The sequence below is a fragment of the Trachinotus anak genome, unplaced genomic scaffold (assembly GCF_046630095.1).
Source record: "Trachinotus anak isolate AG129_WGS33_773 ecotype Australia unplaced genomic scaffold, CSIRO_AGI_Tana_v1 ptg000001l, whole genome shotgun sequence".
In the NCBI taxonomy this organism is placed as follows: Eukaryota; Metazoa; Chordata; class Actinopteri; order Carangiformes; family Carangidae; genus Trachinotus; species Trachinotus anak.
This window is the reverse complement of record NW_027273852.1, coordinates 19,491,931-19,510,499: the sequence shown is the minus strand read 5'-3', so window position 1 is coordinate 19,510,499 and position 18,569 is coordinate 19,491,931. Positions and strand designations below refer to the sequence as shown.

Here is an 18,569-nt window from a genome sequence, read left to right as displayed (position 1 = left end):
ACCGCTCAGAGCACGGGAAGCAACAGCCAGGAGATCTGCAGCGAAGTGGAAGCAAGGTGCACCGGAAAACACTCTCAGCATGAACGGAAGAGCGCATGAGAGTGACCTGCTTCTATAATGTGTCCCCTTGTGGTGATTGGCTAATGATCACCGAGCAATCTAACAGAAAGATCCTCTTAGGCCAAAAGCCGCTACAACAAATCTTTATTCTGCTACACATGTATGATTTGTAATGTGGGATTACCCTTTCATCTCACTTTAATTTGTGTATTGTTATATATGGTTTAAGTGCTGATCTATAAATTGGGTTGACTATTTAGCACTAATTATCAGTTTCTTGTTTTCTTCAGTTTACTTTCCTTTTTTTCCTTGGTTACACCACTGGCAGGAGGCCACTTTGAGAGCTGCTGATAACCAGTGTCTAGGTTTCAGCATTTGGCCACTGAATGTTTTATACTTTATGTTGGAAGTGTAATCCCCTAATTATGTTTTATTTCTTTTAGGAGCTGGTCATCTGTGGTGGTGGAGTCCTCTTTATGTGTGCTGTGTCTTGAGTCTCCCGGTATTAACTTCACTTGTGTGGGTATGTGTACACGTGTGCTTTACGATGACTTTTTCTGGGATCCTTTTTCCGTGGGCCTACCCTGCCACTAGTAAGCCCCAAGCTCCAGTTATATTCAGTTACCCTGCCACTGAGTGAATTGTGTTTTAATGATTATCCTTATGTTACTACATTGTTAATAAATATTATTGATGGATGCAACCTCCTCATCTCTGTTGTCGCAGACTTCCTTGTGGGTTTCCTACAGATTCCATCTGAATCCCTCCTCTTCCGAGGCTGTGTGATCCTAGGTATCTTTATCTGTAGTGTGAATTACTTTTTGGGTTATCTCAATGTTAGTGTTCTAGGAAGTAATGTGGGGCTCCTATCAAGTGACTGCTATATGGCAGAATTTGTGACACCAAGTTTAACTCCTCCAAAGTTTCTCTGAAAGTGCACAGCACTTGGATTCTGAGGGATTTCCTCAAACAACCAAACAGGTATAACTCCTGTTATGGAGAGTGCATATTCATAGGTAATTATGCTGAAGAAATTGTTGATCTTATTGTGACCTTTTTAGGCCCCATTTTAATAATTACTCTTTTGTATATGAGAGTATTTGTGGTGGCTGTGTCTCAGGCTCGTGCCATGCGCTCTCACATTGCTGCTGTGAAAGTTCACATTCAGACGGTAAAAGCTAAGAGATCTGAAATGAAAGCAGCAAAGACTATCTTTGTTGTAGTAATTGTGTTTCTTCTGTGCTCCTGTCCATATTATTATTATGCTATTGCAGCTGTTAACAACTTTGTCAGGCTGTCATCTGTAGCAATTGAGAGTTGGTTGTTGTATTTCAACTCCTGTGTGAACTCTGTGTTCTCAATAGGAACCAGGTTTCAGGATACAGTAAGGAAATTGACTGCATTTCATGATTTCAATCACAGTCCCTCTGACCGTTGTTATCCGCTCATGAAGTTTTGTCGCTGTTGAAAATGAAAGTAATTGTGCTTCTGAGTCTGGTTGAGGGAGGGTTAGTCAGTAACAATGCATCTCACGGTGTCAATTCTAAAGGAGAGGGTCACATTCAAATGGCTGTAACTTTGCATGACCCCCTCCCTTCAATTTGGTCCAGGACTTATTCACTGGAATGACAAATTCAGTCCAGATCAGCACCCACACCTCTAATACCACCACACTGAGTGACAGTGCTTCATAGGTCTGTGAACATAGCCCACTCCTGTTCACACTACTGACATACAATAACTTCAGAAAGATTCAGACCCCTGTACTTTTTGCACATTTTGTGGGTGGTAGATAAAATTTCAAATGGAAACCATTGGCCATTTTTGCCCATCGTCCTACACCTAACTCATAATGACAAAGTGAAAACTTTATTCCGTTACTCTGTATGGTTGTCATTTGCATCCTGCTTGCTTTCATTTTTCTTCTTATGTGTCTAGAACTTGATTGAAGTCCACCCGTGGCCCATTTACCCATTTACTGAGTGTAGTTTAGAAAGACACACACCTGTGTATGAAAGGTTGCACAATCAAAAACCAAGCAATGAAGTCCAAGGACCTCTCTGTTGACCTTCAAAATAAATTGTGGGATGGCATAAATCAGGTTGAGTGTATAAAACTGTTTCTGAAACTTTGAGTGTTATGGGAAAGTGCAGTTATTGTTATGGAATTATTGAATTCCATGTCAATAATTGCAAAATGGGAGTTTGGAGCCACCAGGACTCATCCGTGGCCATTCAGCCAAACTGAGTAACTGGGCAAATGAATAAACAAATACCCAACAGTCACTCAAACGGAGCCTCAGAAGTCCTCTGCAGAGATGAGTGAACCTCCTGGAAGGATGACCATCTCAGCAGCACTCCATCAATTGAGCCTTTAGGGCAGAGTTGCTCAGTGGAAACCACTTTGAGTTAAAGCTATATGACAGCCACTTGGAGTTTGCTAACATTGTTTAAAGGACTCTGAGAGCATGCGGAAACAATTCTCTGGTCTGATGAGACAAAAATTGGACCATTTGGACAGAATCTCAAACACTATATCTGATGAACACCAGGCATTGCTCATCCCCAGGCTAATACCTGGCTAACAGATAGATAGATAGATAGATAGATAGATAGATAGATAGAGCCAGAGTATGACATAATCAGCCTTCTGAATAGATGAAATTTGCATATGGGAGGGGAGGAAGGAAAGAGATAAATCAACTGTATGACAAAGAGCTTTACTCAGAAAGCTGTTACAGCTCAGCAGCTTCTCCTCTCTCTCTGAACATGGAGGCCCTGGACGAAGCTGAATTCTGCTTTTCCCAGCTGAACACCTCCTGCAGGAAAACAATGCACTCTCACATGGAGGCCACATTCATTTACACTGTGCTGTCCTGCATCACTCTGCTCACTGTGGTTCTGAACCTGCTGGTCATCATCTCTATCTCCCACTTCAGGCAGAGATAGACTTTCTCTGCATGACCTGAAATGTTTATTTTTTGGTTCCAGCTATGCAACATAATGTCATATTTAGGTTACTAATGAAAACATTTTTGATTTACAGGTTCCAGTTAGATAGCTTACATAAGAAAATGGCTTTACATACTTATTTAAAAACGCTCTTACAGTTGGAAAGCTGTGATGTATTTATTCATGTTGTTACAGTGCAGTTCATGCATTTACAACTGTTAATAACACATTTCTACACCTGCAACATGTAACAGTATGTTCACTGTTGATATTCTCTCATTTCAGGCAGCTCCTCACAACCACCAACCTCCTCCTCCTCTCTCTGGCTGTCACAGACTTTCTTGTGGGTCTCCTGCAGATGCCTGCTGAAATCCTCCTCTTCCGAGGCTGCTGGATCCTGGGTGACTTAATATGTGCTGTGATTTACTTTTTAAGTTTCTTCACAGTCAGTGTTTCAGTAGGAAACATGGTGCTCATATCAGTTGACCGCTACATGGCAATTTGTGACCCCATGTTTTACTCCACTAAAGTTACACTGAAAAGAGTTCAACTCTGTGTTTGTCTGTGTTGGATATTTTCTGCTGTGCACAGCACTTGGATACTGAGAAATTTCTTAAAGCAACCAGACATGTATAAAGTCTGTCACGGAGAGTGTATAGTCATAAGTTCTCATGCTGAAGGAATTGTTGATCTTGTTGTGACCTTTTTAGGCCCCATTTTAGTCATCATACTTCTGTACATGAGAGTATTTGTGGTGGCAGTGTCTCAGGCTCGTGCCATGCGCTCTCACATTGCAACTGTCACCCTTCAGCGTTCAGAGACAATAAAAGCTAAGAGATCTGAAATGAAAGCAGCAAGGACTCTCGGTGTTGTTGTAGTCGTTTTTATTCTGTGCTCCTGTCCATATTATTGTTTTGCTATTGCAGCTGTTAACAACTTTGTTGGGGCATCATCTGTATCAATTGAGAGTTGGTTGTTGTATTTCAACTCCTGTCTAAATCCTGTGATCTATGTGTTTTTCTACCCCTGGTTCAGAAAATCAATTAAAAACATTGTTACACTTCAGATACTGCAGTCTGGCTCACGTGAGGCTAATTTAATGTAGAATGGATTTACTGAAACCAGTAGCTTTTCTGTGAATGGGAAATTATTTTCTTCTATACACTGAATTTACACAGCTCAATGTCTGGAGAATTAAAGAAAATATGGACAAAATTATGTTGATCAAAAATGAATTTACATATATATATTTCTGTTCCAGACAATCTGAAACTTTTATTCTTTTTTCTTTGTGACTGCATATGTATGATTCTGTATGATCTGACTACAGTTGTTCAGTTTGAATGACTGAAGTCAGAAAGTTGATTTAGTGTATATTAAAAAATTGCCGTGGAAAAGGTTTATTCTCATGCTGACATCTATGTTGTTGGCCACAATATTATAATTTGAAATCCTCGTTAAATGGAGCACCAGTCTCCAAAGAGAAAAAAAACAAAATAACAGCACAATTACTCGGTTTATGAGATTTATGATCTACAGTACTATTTACAGGGTAAATGCAATGTCTAATAATTAGCAGGATGAAAAACGGAGCAGAGGAACAGGCTTTAGCAATGGTGGGAGAGAGTATGTGGTAGCTATTTACAAATACAGCTATACAACTAAATGTCGAGCTGCTACTATGTCTAGGAATGGAATCTGAGGATTGAATATTGGTTATCTTGATATCAACCAAGTCATTAGAAGAACCTTCAGATCTCACCTACTGTTGTGTTATAGTTGGAGACCCTTCACTCAAAAAAGTCACTCAGGGCATGTGTTTGATTAGCAAACTTATGCGAAATATGTTCGCATTAAATGAAGTAACCATGTTTGTCTCCATTAAATGATTTGTTCTTGTTTGTTTAACATGAATGAAAGAAAATTCAGATGAATTAGATTCATTCATTTCAATGCAACGAGAATGAAGTCCTTCAAATCAATGACTCTGATAGGGAACGCTATTGCGCATGCGCCACACCCACCGGCTGCAGAGAAAGGTCAGGAAGTCCAGTGGAGAGTTTGACCGCCAACACACAGCACATGCAAGAATTGTTTGCCATTCGTGATATTAAAGGTAAGTAATCCAGGAATACATTTATTTAAACGGCGTGAGTTATAAGTTCTACACATTAGACATTTGTGAGACATACTTTAGTGAACATGTTTTTTGTTTCTGAGTCAGATTAGCGTGCGTGTGCATGCGTGCGCTAGCATCGCGCTAGCTCACTACAACGGCCCTCACACTTGTTACTGGTCGAGGCTTAAGTTGTCATGGCGGCCGGATATCGGTCCGCGGCTGCAGCGCTTCACCCCGTTCTGCTGCTGCTGAGAGAGAGAGAGACATGCTAGGATCCAGGCAGCTAGTGGGGTGGGGGTGCCCTAGTTACGATAGATACAGATGTTGTATTAACTCTTAAAACAATTTCTCTCTCTTCTTTTTACCAGAAATACATCCCAAAAGAAAGTAGTGTCCCCATGCTCTGAGATTTGCACCTCAGAAATACATGGTAAGTTGTTAATATTTTTGTCATTGTGTATCTGTTATCTAGTTGGTGTGTAGCATTCCCCTGGACTGTATTTGAGGCCAAGTAGTATATTTATTTATCATTTACTAATGTTTTTGTTTCTTCTCTTTACTTTCAGTGATGTGTATGTGGCAGTGCAAGCATTGTGTCGCCGGAGAGAGCAGTAGGTACAAATTACTTAAACATTATAAATTACATCATCATTATGGAAGAAGCCAATATTTTCTGTGCATATATGTAAATTGTCCATGCACATTCAAGACATGGAGTGGACTCAACACTCATGTCTATAAAGCTCATTTATCTCAGGTTACACAGACAACTTCCAGTTCAGTAACTTTTAAATGCGAGTTATGTGAATGCAGTGACGTCTCCACTGAGAAAGATTTTTTTGTTCATACTGGAACACATCTGCGAAGTAACGAGACAGTTAGTTGTGTGTTTCTTGGTTGCCCTTTCAAGACAAATGTTTACAGCACATTTTACACACACAAAAACAGGAAGCATCATCCACACACACTGAAAGATCTCAAAGCCAGTGTAGTTACATTTGTGGACCTGTTGCAAGTGTCAGATACCTCTGATAATGTGAGGGCTGGCTGTTCTGCTGATGTATCGTATGGTGAAGTTGAAACTGAGTCAGTGACAGAAAGTGATGATGGTGCGGTTGAAAATCTTCCATAACTAATTGAGAAAAAATTTGCGGTAATATTGTTGAAATTGGAACATATATTTCATATTCCAGCAAAAGGAGTAGATGAGTTATTGGAGGAGTTGCATTTTTTGTTAAGTTCAGCTAGTGCACCTGTCACAAAGCATACAATTACAGAAATTTTCAATAGCCATAATCTCCATATTGATCAGGCTGTTATCGAAGAGCTTGCCAATTCTGTATGTGTTTCTAACCCTGTGGCTAAAGTTTTTGGCAATTGTGGCCCCCTTGCTACGTCTTATAAAAGAAAACAATACTACAAGCTAAATTTTAGGGTTGTAGAGCCTGTGGAGTATATTTTATCTGTAGACCAAAGGAGGTCATTTCAGTACATCCCTTTATTGCAGTCATTGCAGGAAATATTGAGTCACAATAAAATACTGAATAGAGTGATTGAAGAACACATAGCTCAAGAAAATAGAAAGGATTTGCATGGTGATCAATGGGTTTACACGTCTTTTCGAGATGGTGAGCATTATAAAATGAATAGCTGTTGAGCAGAGTAATACATATCACATACGATCCTAGTTTTGATAAAAATAATAATAATAAATAAATACATATCAACACTTTCCTAATTATTAATTATTGTAAGAGACTCTGTGTTTTTTCATTGTGAAATATTCAGCCAGTGTTTTTTTTTTTGTTCAGGTCCACACAATGGCCCAACCCATAAGACTGAGGGTCATCCTAGGTGAAGATGATGCCAGGAAGCTAATTCTGCCAGCAGGAATACCGGACTCCATAGAAGAATTGTGCCAGACAATGAAGACCAGTTTTGGATTGCAAGAAGATTTTCGGCTTCAATATCAAGATGCTGATTTTGGAAATGAGTTTGTAAACCTGTCAGTGACCTCCGAAATACACGACAAAGCAACTATAAAGGTTGTATACGTAGGTACGTACGTTTCTATTCTATTCTAATATGTTGTCTTCACTTTATTTGGATTTAGATTCTGTGGGTGAAATTGCAATAATAAGGTGACTTGACTAGGACTTGACTTGACATAACCTGTGACTTGACTTGATTTGATTTGCCCAAAGAAAAATGACTTGGGACTTACTTGAGACTTGAAGGTTAAGACTTGAGACTCACTTGAGACTTGCACATGTGTGACTTGGTCCCATCTCTGATTGCTGGTCTCCGTTACTTCATTTTCCAGTTCTCAAATGAATAGATAGATAGATAGGAGAGATTATGTACATCTCCAACTGTACGACTTAATTTGTACTCCTTTTCTTCATAAAATTCTAAGTCTATTTCCACACTTTCTAGACTCATATCAAATGTATTTATTGTCATATTTTACTCCATAGGACACAGACACTGAGGCCAACACTTCAATGGAGCAAACTGTGATGGGAGTGTACGTCACACAGAAGGAGGGTACACAGCCGGGAGATGGTCCAGAGGACATCGGTGTCCTGATTGAAGGTGTGGAGGTCCTCAGTGGTTTGGGGGAAACTGCGATTGCCTGTGCTCTGTTATTTGGACTGATATACTGTCTGAACCTGAGCTACCCACCCGAGCTCAAATGCACTTTTGAAGTCCTGCAGAAAATTCTGCTGAAGCTGGATTATCATCCAAGGCACAGTTCCTGAAAAACAAGCTTATGGGGTAAATAAGGTTGATGAAGACTGATTCAAGCATGGCATTTGTCCACATGTCTGCCAATGCAGATTTTTGTTTTTGAAAGTTCAATATTAGAAGAAAAATGTTCCAACAGACAATTTAGTTTGCACAATGGACTGAGATTAAGATTGCTGCTCATATGTCCAAAATGGAGATGACACAGAACAATGTTTTTGAACACACATCCAGACTGATTTTACTAGATGGACAATTGTGGCTGGAGCAGTTGTATTCATACATGTTTTCAGAAACAGTTTCTGGGAGTGGAGCAGTCATACTTGCACTTTGAGCTCCTAAAGTTGAGTATTAGTAGTAGTATAACAAAGATTTTCTGACATTCCTTTGACAGTAATTTTTCACCGTTTCTGATTTAAAAACAAAAAGTGTGCATTTGTTGACTTGAATAATTCCGCATATTTTTATAGTCATGCACACATTGTATTGCATTTTTACAAATGTTTTAAGAAGTTTCGTTGTTGCACTTAGAATTTTAAAACTTGAAAGGACACCAGTCATGCACAAATCCTGTAAGATTGTTTTAAGACTGTTTTCTTACACAGTCTCAATTATTTTGTTCGTAAAATATTTTACAAGCATTTGTGAAAAAGGTTTAAAAAATCTTGTATGTTGAATGTTAAACTTTTAAATTTTGCAAGACTGTAAATGCTGAACTCTGAATACAGCATTCCCAAATGCATCGTATGGTTAATATTTGACACAAACAACTTGAGTCTTGGAGAAAATTGGTTTAATTGATGCTGGAAGGATTTAAGACACTGTTTTAGTCAGCAGTTAAGTGGTACTGTTGCATATTGTAGAGATGCATCAAAGACAATAAGACAATGGTAAAGATCCGATGTCAGTTCTATGTTGCGCCCAAGTGTCAAATAAAAATTGTAAATATTTTTGCCTGTTCTTTATGTATGTTATTAGATCTTTGGTAATTTAAACATATTGCTTACACTAACAGTGAGAACAGTTCATCCAACAAGATTTACATTAGTGTAACAGACGAAAGCTATATTAGTTCATCCAACAAGATTTACATTAGTGTAACAGACAAAAGCTATATTAGTTCATCCAACAAGATTAAATTGTGTTGCACTAACTTAAGTTACTTAAATCAGACTAACACAGCCAAGATAGACTGTCTTAACATGATTTCTTTAGATGGAATATAGGTGGCAAGATCAAATTACATTCATCCAATGAATTATTTTTTTGAGTGTTCTTTGTAATAAACCTCTTTATATACAAGCAAGACGGTGTCAGTGGAGTTTCCCTCTTCATCTTCACATCATCGCTGTTTAATAAACGACAAGAATTTTGGCGTCACGAACAGGATTAGGAAAAGAGAAACAAGAATTTTGGCGTCACGAAGTCCGGACGTGTTGTGACCTGCGGCGTCTGACAACTTCAGCGCACCTACTCCCGCACCAAGCCGGCAAATACGGTGAGCATTTCTCACATGATTGGGCGCTGTGTGTTTGCTGTCAGATCACACCGTAAAGAATCGTGTGTGTGTGTGCCATGATGTGTTGATATGTGGAGTGATGCTCCGTTCTAAATTGGGTTTTATTGCGTTGTGAACAACACAACCGGGGTGGACTATAATGGAGAAGATAGAGAATAAAAGTTGAAGTAAAAAGAAAGGAAGAAGAATAAAAGTTGAAGTAAAAGAAGTGAAGAAAATAAGAAGTTGAAGTAAAAAGTGTAGAATAGCCTTATTAGTAACGATAAGGTGAGCTAAATAAAGCCATGCAAGATTAATGAAGATTGGGCCCTCATCTTCTTAACGGTAAGACGTGTATATTAGTCACTGCGTGAAAGTTGGCTTTGAGGAATAGTCGGATTTGGCTAAAAGAAAAAGAGGAAAGTAACAGCCCTGGGCCCAGGGGAAATTGGAAATATGAAAAAGGAGACAGGGTAAAAGAGAAGATAAAGGTAAAGAGAAAAAGAGAAGATAAAGAAAATAAAGACAAGAGGAAAAAGTAATGAGACAATAGAGGAATAGAGAGAAATGAGAAAATAACAGTAAAGAATAAAACAGAAATAGGAATAAAGGAAAAGAGAGAATAACAGTTAAACAAAGAAGCTGCAAATTTGGACAAAAGACCTCTTGGAGGCGGTTTTAGACGGGCCTAAAATCCTGGAACATCACTAGGTGAATTTCGGGTCAGCTCTAGGAACTGGAGGTGTAGAAAGGAAAATTCATATGTAAGTTCCCACTCGAACACTAGTTGACAACCAGTGTCGGAAGCAGCCTCTCATTGAATTTCTACACCTCATAAGGTAGCATAAATTTAGAAAGAAAAAAGAGAGAAAAGAAGCGGTGAAAAGCATGCTATAGGAAAAGTATGAATGAGTCGACTTTGAGAATTTAGGATTGAATGCTGCTTGTGTTTTTGGGATGATGCTAAATCTGCTGTGTGTTTTTACTTTGTGAGTTTGCTTTGTGCCATTGTTTGTTGGACGATTGGTCTGTGTGTCTTTGTGTGTGTGTGTGTGTGTGTGTGTGTGGAGCGCTGTCTCAGCTTTGTCTCAGCTGTGTTCCAGCTGTTTGTGAAAGGCTGTGGAATGGGTTGGTTAATGTGGTTTATGTTAATGCGATAGATTTCATATTGAATAGGCATATATAGGTTGTGGTTGAGAACAGGAGATTTTGTAATTTATAAGGAAAGATATTTTGTCATTTAGTGTATGTATATGAGCCTGAAACAAGAGGACTTTATATATGTGACTAAAACTTATGAGCCTTTGAGGGGGACTTTGATAAGATCTATGAGCCTCTTTCGAGGGGATGTTTTGAATCTGTAAGAACGCATGAGCCCCAAAAAGGACGTATATGATTTTGAAGAGAACTGGAGAGATCAGAGAGGATATTTGCATGATTAAGCATGGGTAAAAAGACTTAATAAGTAATAGAAAGGGAAATAAAATAAAATCTTTTGATGAAGTTTATTGATTTTGGAATGTGAGTTTGGATGAATAAATTAGCGAATTGATTGGTGATAAATAGATGTGTAGTTCTTCTCTGTCTTTCTTTCTTGCTGTCTGTGAGTTTCTCAGTGAGTCTGTGTGTGTATGATTGTATGAAGTGGATTTTCCCGTTTAAAGAACATATAGTCTTATCCAAAATAGTGGAGAAGATAGATTTAACTGTTAGCGGACGTTCTGTATTTTTGGTTGTTGACTGAGATTCTGCTCTGGCTTGTGTGTGTGTTCTTTGTTTCTGACTCTGTGCCCTGCTATATGGAGTCTATCTGATCTTGGGGGGGTATACGGAGATTGGGCTAGATGTTCACTCTCTGAGAGCTAGAATATACTGGAAGTTCTTGCTAATTTTAAGAGGTGGAGCAAGGGGGGATACCCCACATAAAATGCAAATAAGATGGCTCTCCCTAATAGGAGGAGTGGTGAGGGTGCTCCCTCCCTTCTCTTATTGTAAGGTAGTGCACTGGAGGAAGGTCATTATGATTTGATTCTGATAGTAGTTTGACAGTTTTTAGGATATTTGAATCACTGTAAAGTAAGAAGAATACTAGGAAATACAGGGGGTGTATAATAATATACTATTGGAAGATTTAAGATGTTATTAGAGTGAAATAAACTAAAATTTCTAAACTGATAATGTATTGTATGAAATCATAACTTGGTGTTTATTAATAGTTGTAGTTTAGAAGAAGGAAAACATCTCTTGTAGATGAAAATGACCTAAGTGTTGGCACATAATGTTTGTCCCTTGTTTGGATCAGTGTGGAAAAATGGAGGGTTTAAGAAAACAGATGGTTCTCCAATACAGCATCATGCTCAGATAATGAAACTGTTGCATGCTATGATGAAGCCTAAAGAAATAGCGATAGCTAAATGTGCAGCACATAAAGTGGATGTGTCAAAGGTTACACAAGGGAATAAAGGGGCTGATGAAGCTGCAAAAGCAGTCACAGGAGCAGACAAATTGGGTAAAGTTCTTCTGGTAACTCATGAAGTGAATTTGGAAGATAAAATTACACTTAGCGATGTGATTTCAATGCAGGGAGCTGCTCCTGCAATTTATAAACAGTTGTGGCTAGACCGAGGTGCCACCCAAGATTCTATTGGTCTTTGGAGAAATCATGAGGGGCTGATAGTAGCACCTTCAGACCTGTTAGGTCTGATGATTCAGGAAGCGCATGGGTTAGCTCATGTTGCAAGGGGGGAAGTTAGGAGAAAGATTACAAAGGAGTATGGTTTTTGGGCACCATATTTGCTTGAGCAGATTGATTATGTTATAGGCAGGTGCACTATTTGTCGGAAAAATAATGTTCGGAGGGGTGTGATGGTTCCTCCTGGTCACATTCCAACTCCAAGGGGTTCTATGCGTGAGCTAGATCGATAGATAGATAGATAGATGACTTTTTTCATCCCCAAAGGGAAATTAGGTTGTTACAGCAGTCCAGTGTATTAGAATACAAAATACAATAGAATAGAATACTGAGGTAGACAGAATAGAAATAAAAATACAGAATGGCAAGATATAAATACCATAAATAATAATATACTATGAATATGCATATGTAAATAGAAAGTGCAAAAAGAAGGATACAAATATTGTATGAATATGATATATAATATCAATACCGTTAGTATTTGGAGTGGAGTGTTGTGATGATTTAGATTGCAAAGGGTGACAGGTCATCTTGTGTCATCTTGGCTCTGACAGAGGTAGATGAGTTGTACAGTCTGATTACAGTGGGTAGGAATGATTTCCTTTATCATTCCTTAGAGCAGCGGGGTTGGATGAGTCTGTTGCTGAAACTGCTCTTCAGCTTGTCCAGTGTTTTGTGGAGGGGGTGAGAGGGATTGTCCATGATTGCCAGCAGTTTTGCCAGCATGCTTTCCTCCACCATCTCTTCCAGGGTGACAAGTTTAGAGCCAACAACAGACTCTGCCTTTTTGATGAGTTTGTTCAGTCTGTTGGCGTCCTTTGCCTTGATGGCCGCACCCCAGGACACCGCAGCAAAGAAGATGGTGCTCGCCACAACAGACTGATAGAACATCTGCAGCATCTTGTTGCAGACATGAAAAGACCTGAGCCTCCTCAAGAAGTAAAGCCAGCTCTGACCCTTCTTGTAGATGGCCTCTGTATTAATTCAATTCAATTCAATTTTATTTGTATAGCGCCAAATCATAATATACATTATCTCAAGGCACTTTACAGGGTAAGGTCAAGACCTTACTTTGTTACAGAGAAAAACCCAACAGTTCCCACAACGAGCAAGCGCTTGGCGACAGGGGGGAGGAAAAACTCCCTTTTAACAGGAAGAAACCTCCAACAGAACCGGGCTCAGGGTGGGCGGCCGTCTGCCTCGACCGGTTGGGTTTAGGGGAAGATAGAAAGAGGGGGAGGGGGAGGAGAGGGGAGAGAAGAGAGAGAGACCAGGAACAGCTGTGTCGGTAATGGCGTTATTAATAATAAAGACAGGTAATAGTAATAGTAAAGATGAGTAGTGGTGGATCTGGATCCTGCTGCTCCCGAGGCAGAGATACCTGCAGAATGAGGACAGAGAGAGGGAGAGAGAGGAGAAGCACAAAACTACGGGAGAGAAAAAAAAAAACAAAGTTAATGGCATGAAGTCATTGAGAGAGAGCGGGGGAGAGAGACAGAAATAGGGAGAGAGCGCCCAGTGAATCATGGGAATCCCCCAGCAGTTTAGCTCTATAGCAGCATAGCTAAGGGATGGGTCAGGACATACCCGAGCCAGCCCTAACTATAAGCTTTACTAAACAAGACAGTTTTAAGCCTGATCTTAAAGGTAGAGAGGGTGTCTGCCTCCCGAACCCACACTGGGAGCTGGTTCCACAGGAGAGGAGCCTGATAGCTGAAGGCTCTGCCCCCCATTCTACTCTTACTAACTCTGGGAACCACAAGTTGACCTGCATTTAGAGAGCGAAGTGTCCTATTGGGAAAATAGGGAACTATAAGCTCTCCAAGGTACGATGGTGCCTGACCATTAATGGCTTTGTAGGTGAGGAGGAGGATTTTAAATTCGATTCTGGATTTTACAGGGAGCCAATGCAGAGAGGCTAACACAGGAGAGACGTGATCTCGTTTCCTAGTTCCTGTCAGTACTCGTGCTGCCGCATTCTGGATCAATTGGAGGCTTTTTACTGAATTTTTGGGACATCCTGACAATAAAGAGTTACAGTAGTCCAGTCTTGAGGTAACAAATGCATGAACTAGTTTTTCAGCATCCTTTAGACATAGAATGGGTCTGATTTTAGCAATATTGCGCAGGTGGAAGAAGGCTGTCCTAGAGACTTGCTTTATATGTGAAGTAAAGGACAAGTCCTGGTCAAAAATGACACCAAGGTTTCTGACTGTAGCACTGGAGGCCAAGGTGATGTCATCCAGAGTCAGTATATTATCACATAGTGTATCTCTGAGGTGTTTTGGGCCAATTACAATAACTTCAGTTTTGTCTGAATTTAAGAGTAAGAAATTACTGGTCATCCAGATTTTTATGTCCTTAAGACACACCTGAAGCTTGGCTACCTGGTTAGTCTCACCTGGCTTCATGGATAAGTACAGCTGGGTGTCATCTGCGTAACAATGGAAATTCATCTGGTGCCTCCTAATAATGTTTCCCAGAGGAAGCATATATAGACTGAAGAGCATTGGTCCTAGCACAGAACCTTGTGGAACTCCATGACTGACTTCTGTGATGATAGAGGAGTCATTGTTAACATGAACAAACTGGAGTCTATCTGACAGATATGACTTAAACCAGCTTAGTGCGGTTCCTTTGATGCCGACCATATGTTCTAGTCTCTGTAATAAAATCTTATGATCGATGGTGTCAAATGCGGCACTAAGATCTAGTAGGACAAGTATAGAGACAAGTCCATTGTCTGAGGCTATGAGGAGATCATTGGTAACCTTAACCAGAGCTGTTTCTGTGCTATGATGGACTCTAAAACCTGACTGAAAGTCTTCAAACAAACCATTCCTGTGCAAGTAATCACATAACTGGCTTGCAACGACCCTCTCAAGGATTTTGGAGATAAAGGGGAGGTTGGATATAGGTCTATAATTGGCTAAAACGTCAGGATCAAGAGTAGGCTTTTTAAGTAGAGGTTTAATTACTGCAACTTTAAAAGCCTGCGGTACATAACCAGTTGATAAAGATAAGTTAATCAGACTTAATATAGAGGTGTCAAGTAAAGGAAAAACCTCTTTGAACAACCTTGTTGGAATGGGGTCAAGAAGACAGGATGATGGTTTAGATAAATAAACTGTTGAAGTGAGCTCAGGGAGATGTACAGGAGAGAAACAGTCAAAATATAAGCCAGTTACAGTTGACTCTGAGGCTGCTGAACTGGACAATACATCTGAACCAGCTGTGGGGAGGAGATGGTGAATTTTTTCTCTAACAGAGACAATTTTATCTGTAAAGAAGCTCATAAAGTCATTAGAACTGAGGGCTAAAGGTATAGATGGGTCAACAGAGCTGTGGCTGTCTGTCAGCCTGGCTACAGTGCTGAACAGAAACCTGGGATTGTTCTTGTTTTCTTCTATCAATGATGAATAATAGGATGTTCTGGCTTTACGGAGGCTTTTTTTATACGCCAACAGGCTGTCTTTCCAAGCCTTTAAAGATTCATCCAGGTTAGTAGAACGCCACCTTCTTTCTAGCTTCCTTGAATTTTGCTTTAAAGCTCGTGTTTCTGAGTTGTACCATGGAGCTAGCCTTCTCTGACTCACTACCTTCTTCCTCAGAGGGGCCACAGTATCTAGAGTTGCACGCAGTGAGGCTACAGTACTATCAACAAAATCATCAACCTGTGTGGCTGTGAAGTTAAGAGAGCTGTTCCCTACTGCATTGATACATGGCAGTGGGCTAAGTACTGATGGGATCCTTTCTTTAAATTTGCTAACGGTATTGTCAGACAGACGCCTGCTGTAATAGATTTTTTCCCCAGATGCTGTGTAGTCCATGACTGAAAACTCAAATGTTAACAGAGAATGGTCAGATAAAAGAGGGTTTCTGGGAGAAACTGTTAGGTATTCGATGTCAATCCCATAAGTCAGAACCAGATCAAGGGTATGATTAAAAGAGTGAGTGGGTTCATTAACATGCTGAGAGAAGCCAATTGAGTCTAATAATGAATTAAATGCATGACTCAGGCTGTCACTTTCAACATCTACATGAATGTTAAAATCACCCACTATGATGACTTTATCTGTGCTAAGAGCTAACTCAGATAAAAAGTCTGAGAACTCAGATAAGAACTCAGAGTAAGGAGCAGGAGGACGATATACAGTAACTAGTAGGACTGGTTTTTGTGTCTTCCAGTTTGGGTGAGACAGACTAAGAATAAGGCTTTCAAACGAATTATGATTAACCTTATGCTTGGGATTCAGTAATAAATTGGAGTGATAAATGGCTGCCACCCCTCCTCCTCGGCCTGTGCTTCAAGGGATATGAACGTTAACATGAGTGGGGGGTGTTGATTCATTTAAACTAACATATTCATCCTGCTGCAGCCAGGTTTCAGTCAGACAGAGCAGATCAATGTTATGATCAGTTATCAGATCATTGACTAGTAGAGATTTAGATGAGAGTGATCTGATATTCAATAATCCACATTTAATTTTCCTGTTATTTGGTTCTGGACTAACAGTTGTGCTAATTTTTATTAGGTTTTCATGTCTAACTCCTCCTCTGTTCACTTTTGATTTATTATATTTAAATGTAGGTGGTCGGGGGACAGACACAGTTTGTAGGGGGTGAATGGCAGGCGACTGCTCTAAGAGAGGCGCAGAGAAGAGTGTAAGACTGCGGCTCTGCCTCCTGGTCTCAGCTCTGGTTTGTCATGGCTTTGGCTTTCTAATAAACTCAGTGAAGTTTCTAGATAAGAGCGCAGCTCCATCCAGCGTGGGATGTATGCCGTCTCGTCTAATCAGACCAGGTCTTCCCCAGAAAGTCTGCCAGTTATCAACAAAGCCCACATCGTTAGCGGAACACCACCTCGATAACCAGCGGTTGAACGATGACAAGCGGCTGTACATGTCATCGCTGGTCAGGTTGGGTAGGGGCCCAGAGAAAACTACGGAGTCCGACATTGTCCTAGCATAAGTACACACCGACTCCACATTAATCTTAGTGATCTCCGATTGGCGTAATCGGGTGTCATTAGTGCCGACGTGCATTACAATCGTACTGTATTTACGTTTATCCTTCGCCAGCAGCTTCAGGTTTGACTCAATGTCGCCCGCTCTGGCCCCAGGAATACATTTGTATTAGTGGACCAGTCCAGTTTATTGTCCAGTGTTACACCCAGGTACTTGTATGAGGCCACTAAATCCACATCCGTCCCACCGATGCAGACAGGAGAGGGCAGGGACTTGTTCCTCCTGAAGTCCACCACCATCTCCTTTGTCTTCGCCACATTCAGCTGCAGGTGGTTCTCTCCACACCACTTCACCAAGCGCTCAACCAGGTCCCTGTACTCAGCCTCCCTCCCTGCCTCCACACACCCCACAATGGCCGTGTCATCAGAGAATTTCTGCAGATGACACGACTCAGTGCAGTACTTAAAGTCTGACGTGTATGTGGTGAAGAGGAAGGGAGACAGCACAGTTCCCTGGGGGGCCCCGATGTTACTGTTCAGACGACCAGACACACAGTTCCGTAATCTCATAAACTGCGGTCTGCTGTCAGACAGTCATCAACCCAAGTGACGAGGGGAGCACCCACCCGCATGTTCTCCACCTGGGGGTTGTTGCTTGGGGAAGCAGTAGAGGGGCTACCGGTGGTGGAGGGGTTGCAGTTGAAAAACATGTTCAACTCATTAGCACATCGTTCGTCCCCCTCAGCTGCACCCCCACCTCTCCTCTGGAAGCCGGTGATCTCTCTCATCCCACTCCAGACGTCCCTGGTGTTGTTGTCCTCCAGTTTGTGCTCCAGTTTCCTTCTGTAGTTGTCCTTGCTCTCCCTGATGCTGCGTTTGAGCTCGCTTTGTACCTGCTTGAGTTCTACTCGGTCCCCTGATCTAAAGGCCCTCTTCTTCTCGTTGAGAAGGGCCTTCAGGTCGCTGGTTGCCCATGGTTTATTGTTTGGGTAGCAGCAGACCTTTTTAGTGGGGATGGTGTTGTCAATGCAGAACCCAATGTACTCAGGGACACAGTCAGTCAGGCCATCAATGTCCTCACCATGTGGCTCATACAGAGCATCCCAGTCTGTGGCTGTGGCTCCACGCAGTGTTTCCATGGCCTCAGGAGACCATTTCCTCACTGTCCTCACTGTGGCTGGGTGCTGCTGAACCACAGGCTCGTATGACAGTGAGAGCAGGACTAGGTTGTCGTCTGACCTGCCCAGTGGTGGCAGGGCAGTGGAGCTGTACGCATCCTTAAAATTTGCATACAGCAGGTCCAAAGTCTTATTTTCACGGGTGGTGCATTTAACAAACTGGTGGAAGGTTGGGAGTGTGGATGAGAGGGAAACATGGTTAAAGTCACCTGTGATGATGATGAAGGCCCCTAGTTGTGGACTTTGTGGACATGATAAAACCAGTTGAAGGTAAGAGATATATGCTAGTTGTTGTGGACAGATTTTCGCGATGGCCTGAAGCTTGTCCAACCAAGCAGAAGGATGCTCAGTCTG

At 41.0% G+C, this 18,569-nt stretch overlaps 1 protein-coding gene across 1 annotated transcript; it reads left to right on the top strand.

Moving 5' to 3' along the window:
* Positions 1–233: 233 nt before the first annotated feature.
* LOC139623954 (trace amine-associated receptor 13c-like) lies at positions 234–12,228 on the top strand. The gene is made up of 6 exons (XM_071482638.1): positions 234–2,998; positions 3,297–5,127; positions 5,499–5,560; positions 5,697–5,741; positions 6,942–7,188; positions 7,608–12,228. The coding sequence occupies exons 1-2, from the start codon at positions 2,718–2,720 to the stop codon at positions 4,114–4,116; spliced, it is 1,101 nt and encodes a 366-aa protein (XP_071338739.1). The 5' UTR covers positions 234–2,717; the 3' UTR covers positions 4,117–5,127; positions 5,499–5,560; positions 5,697–5,741; positions 6,942–7,188; positions 7,608–12,228.
* The last annotated feature ends 6,341 nt before the right edge of the window (positions 12,229–18,569 follow it).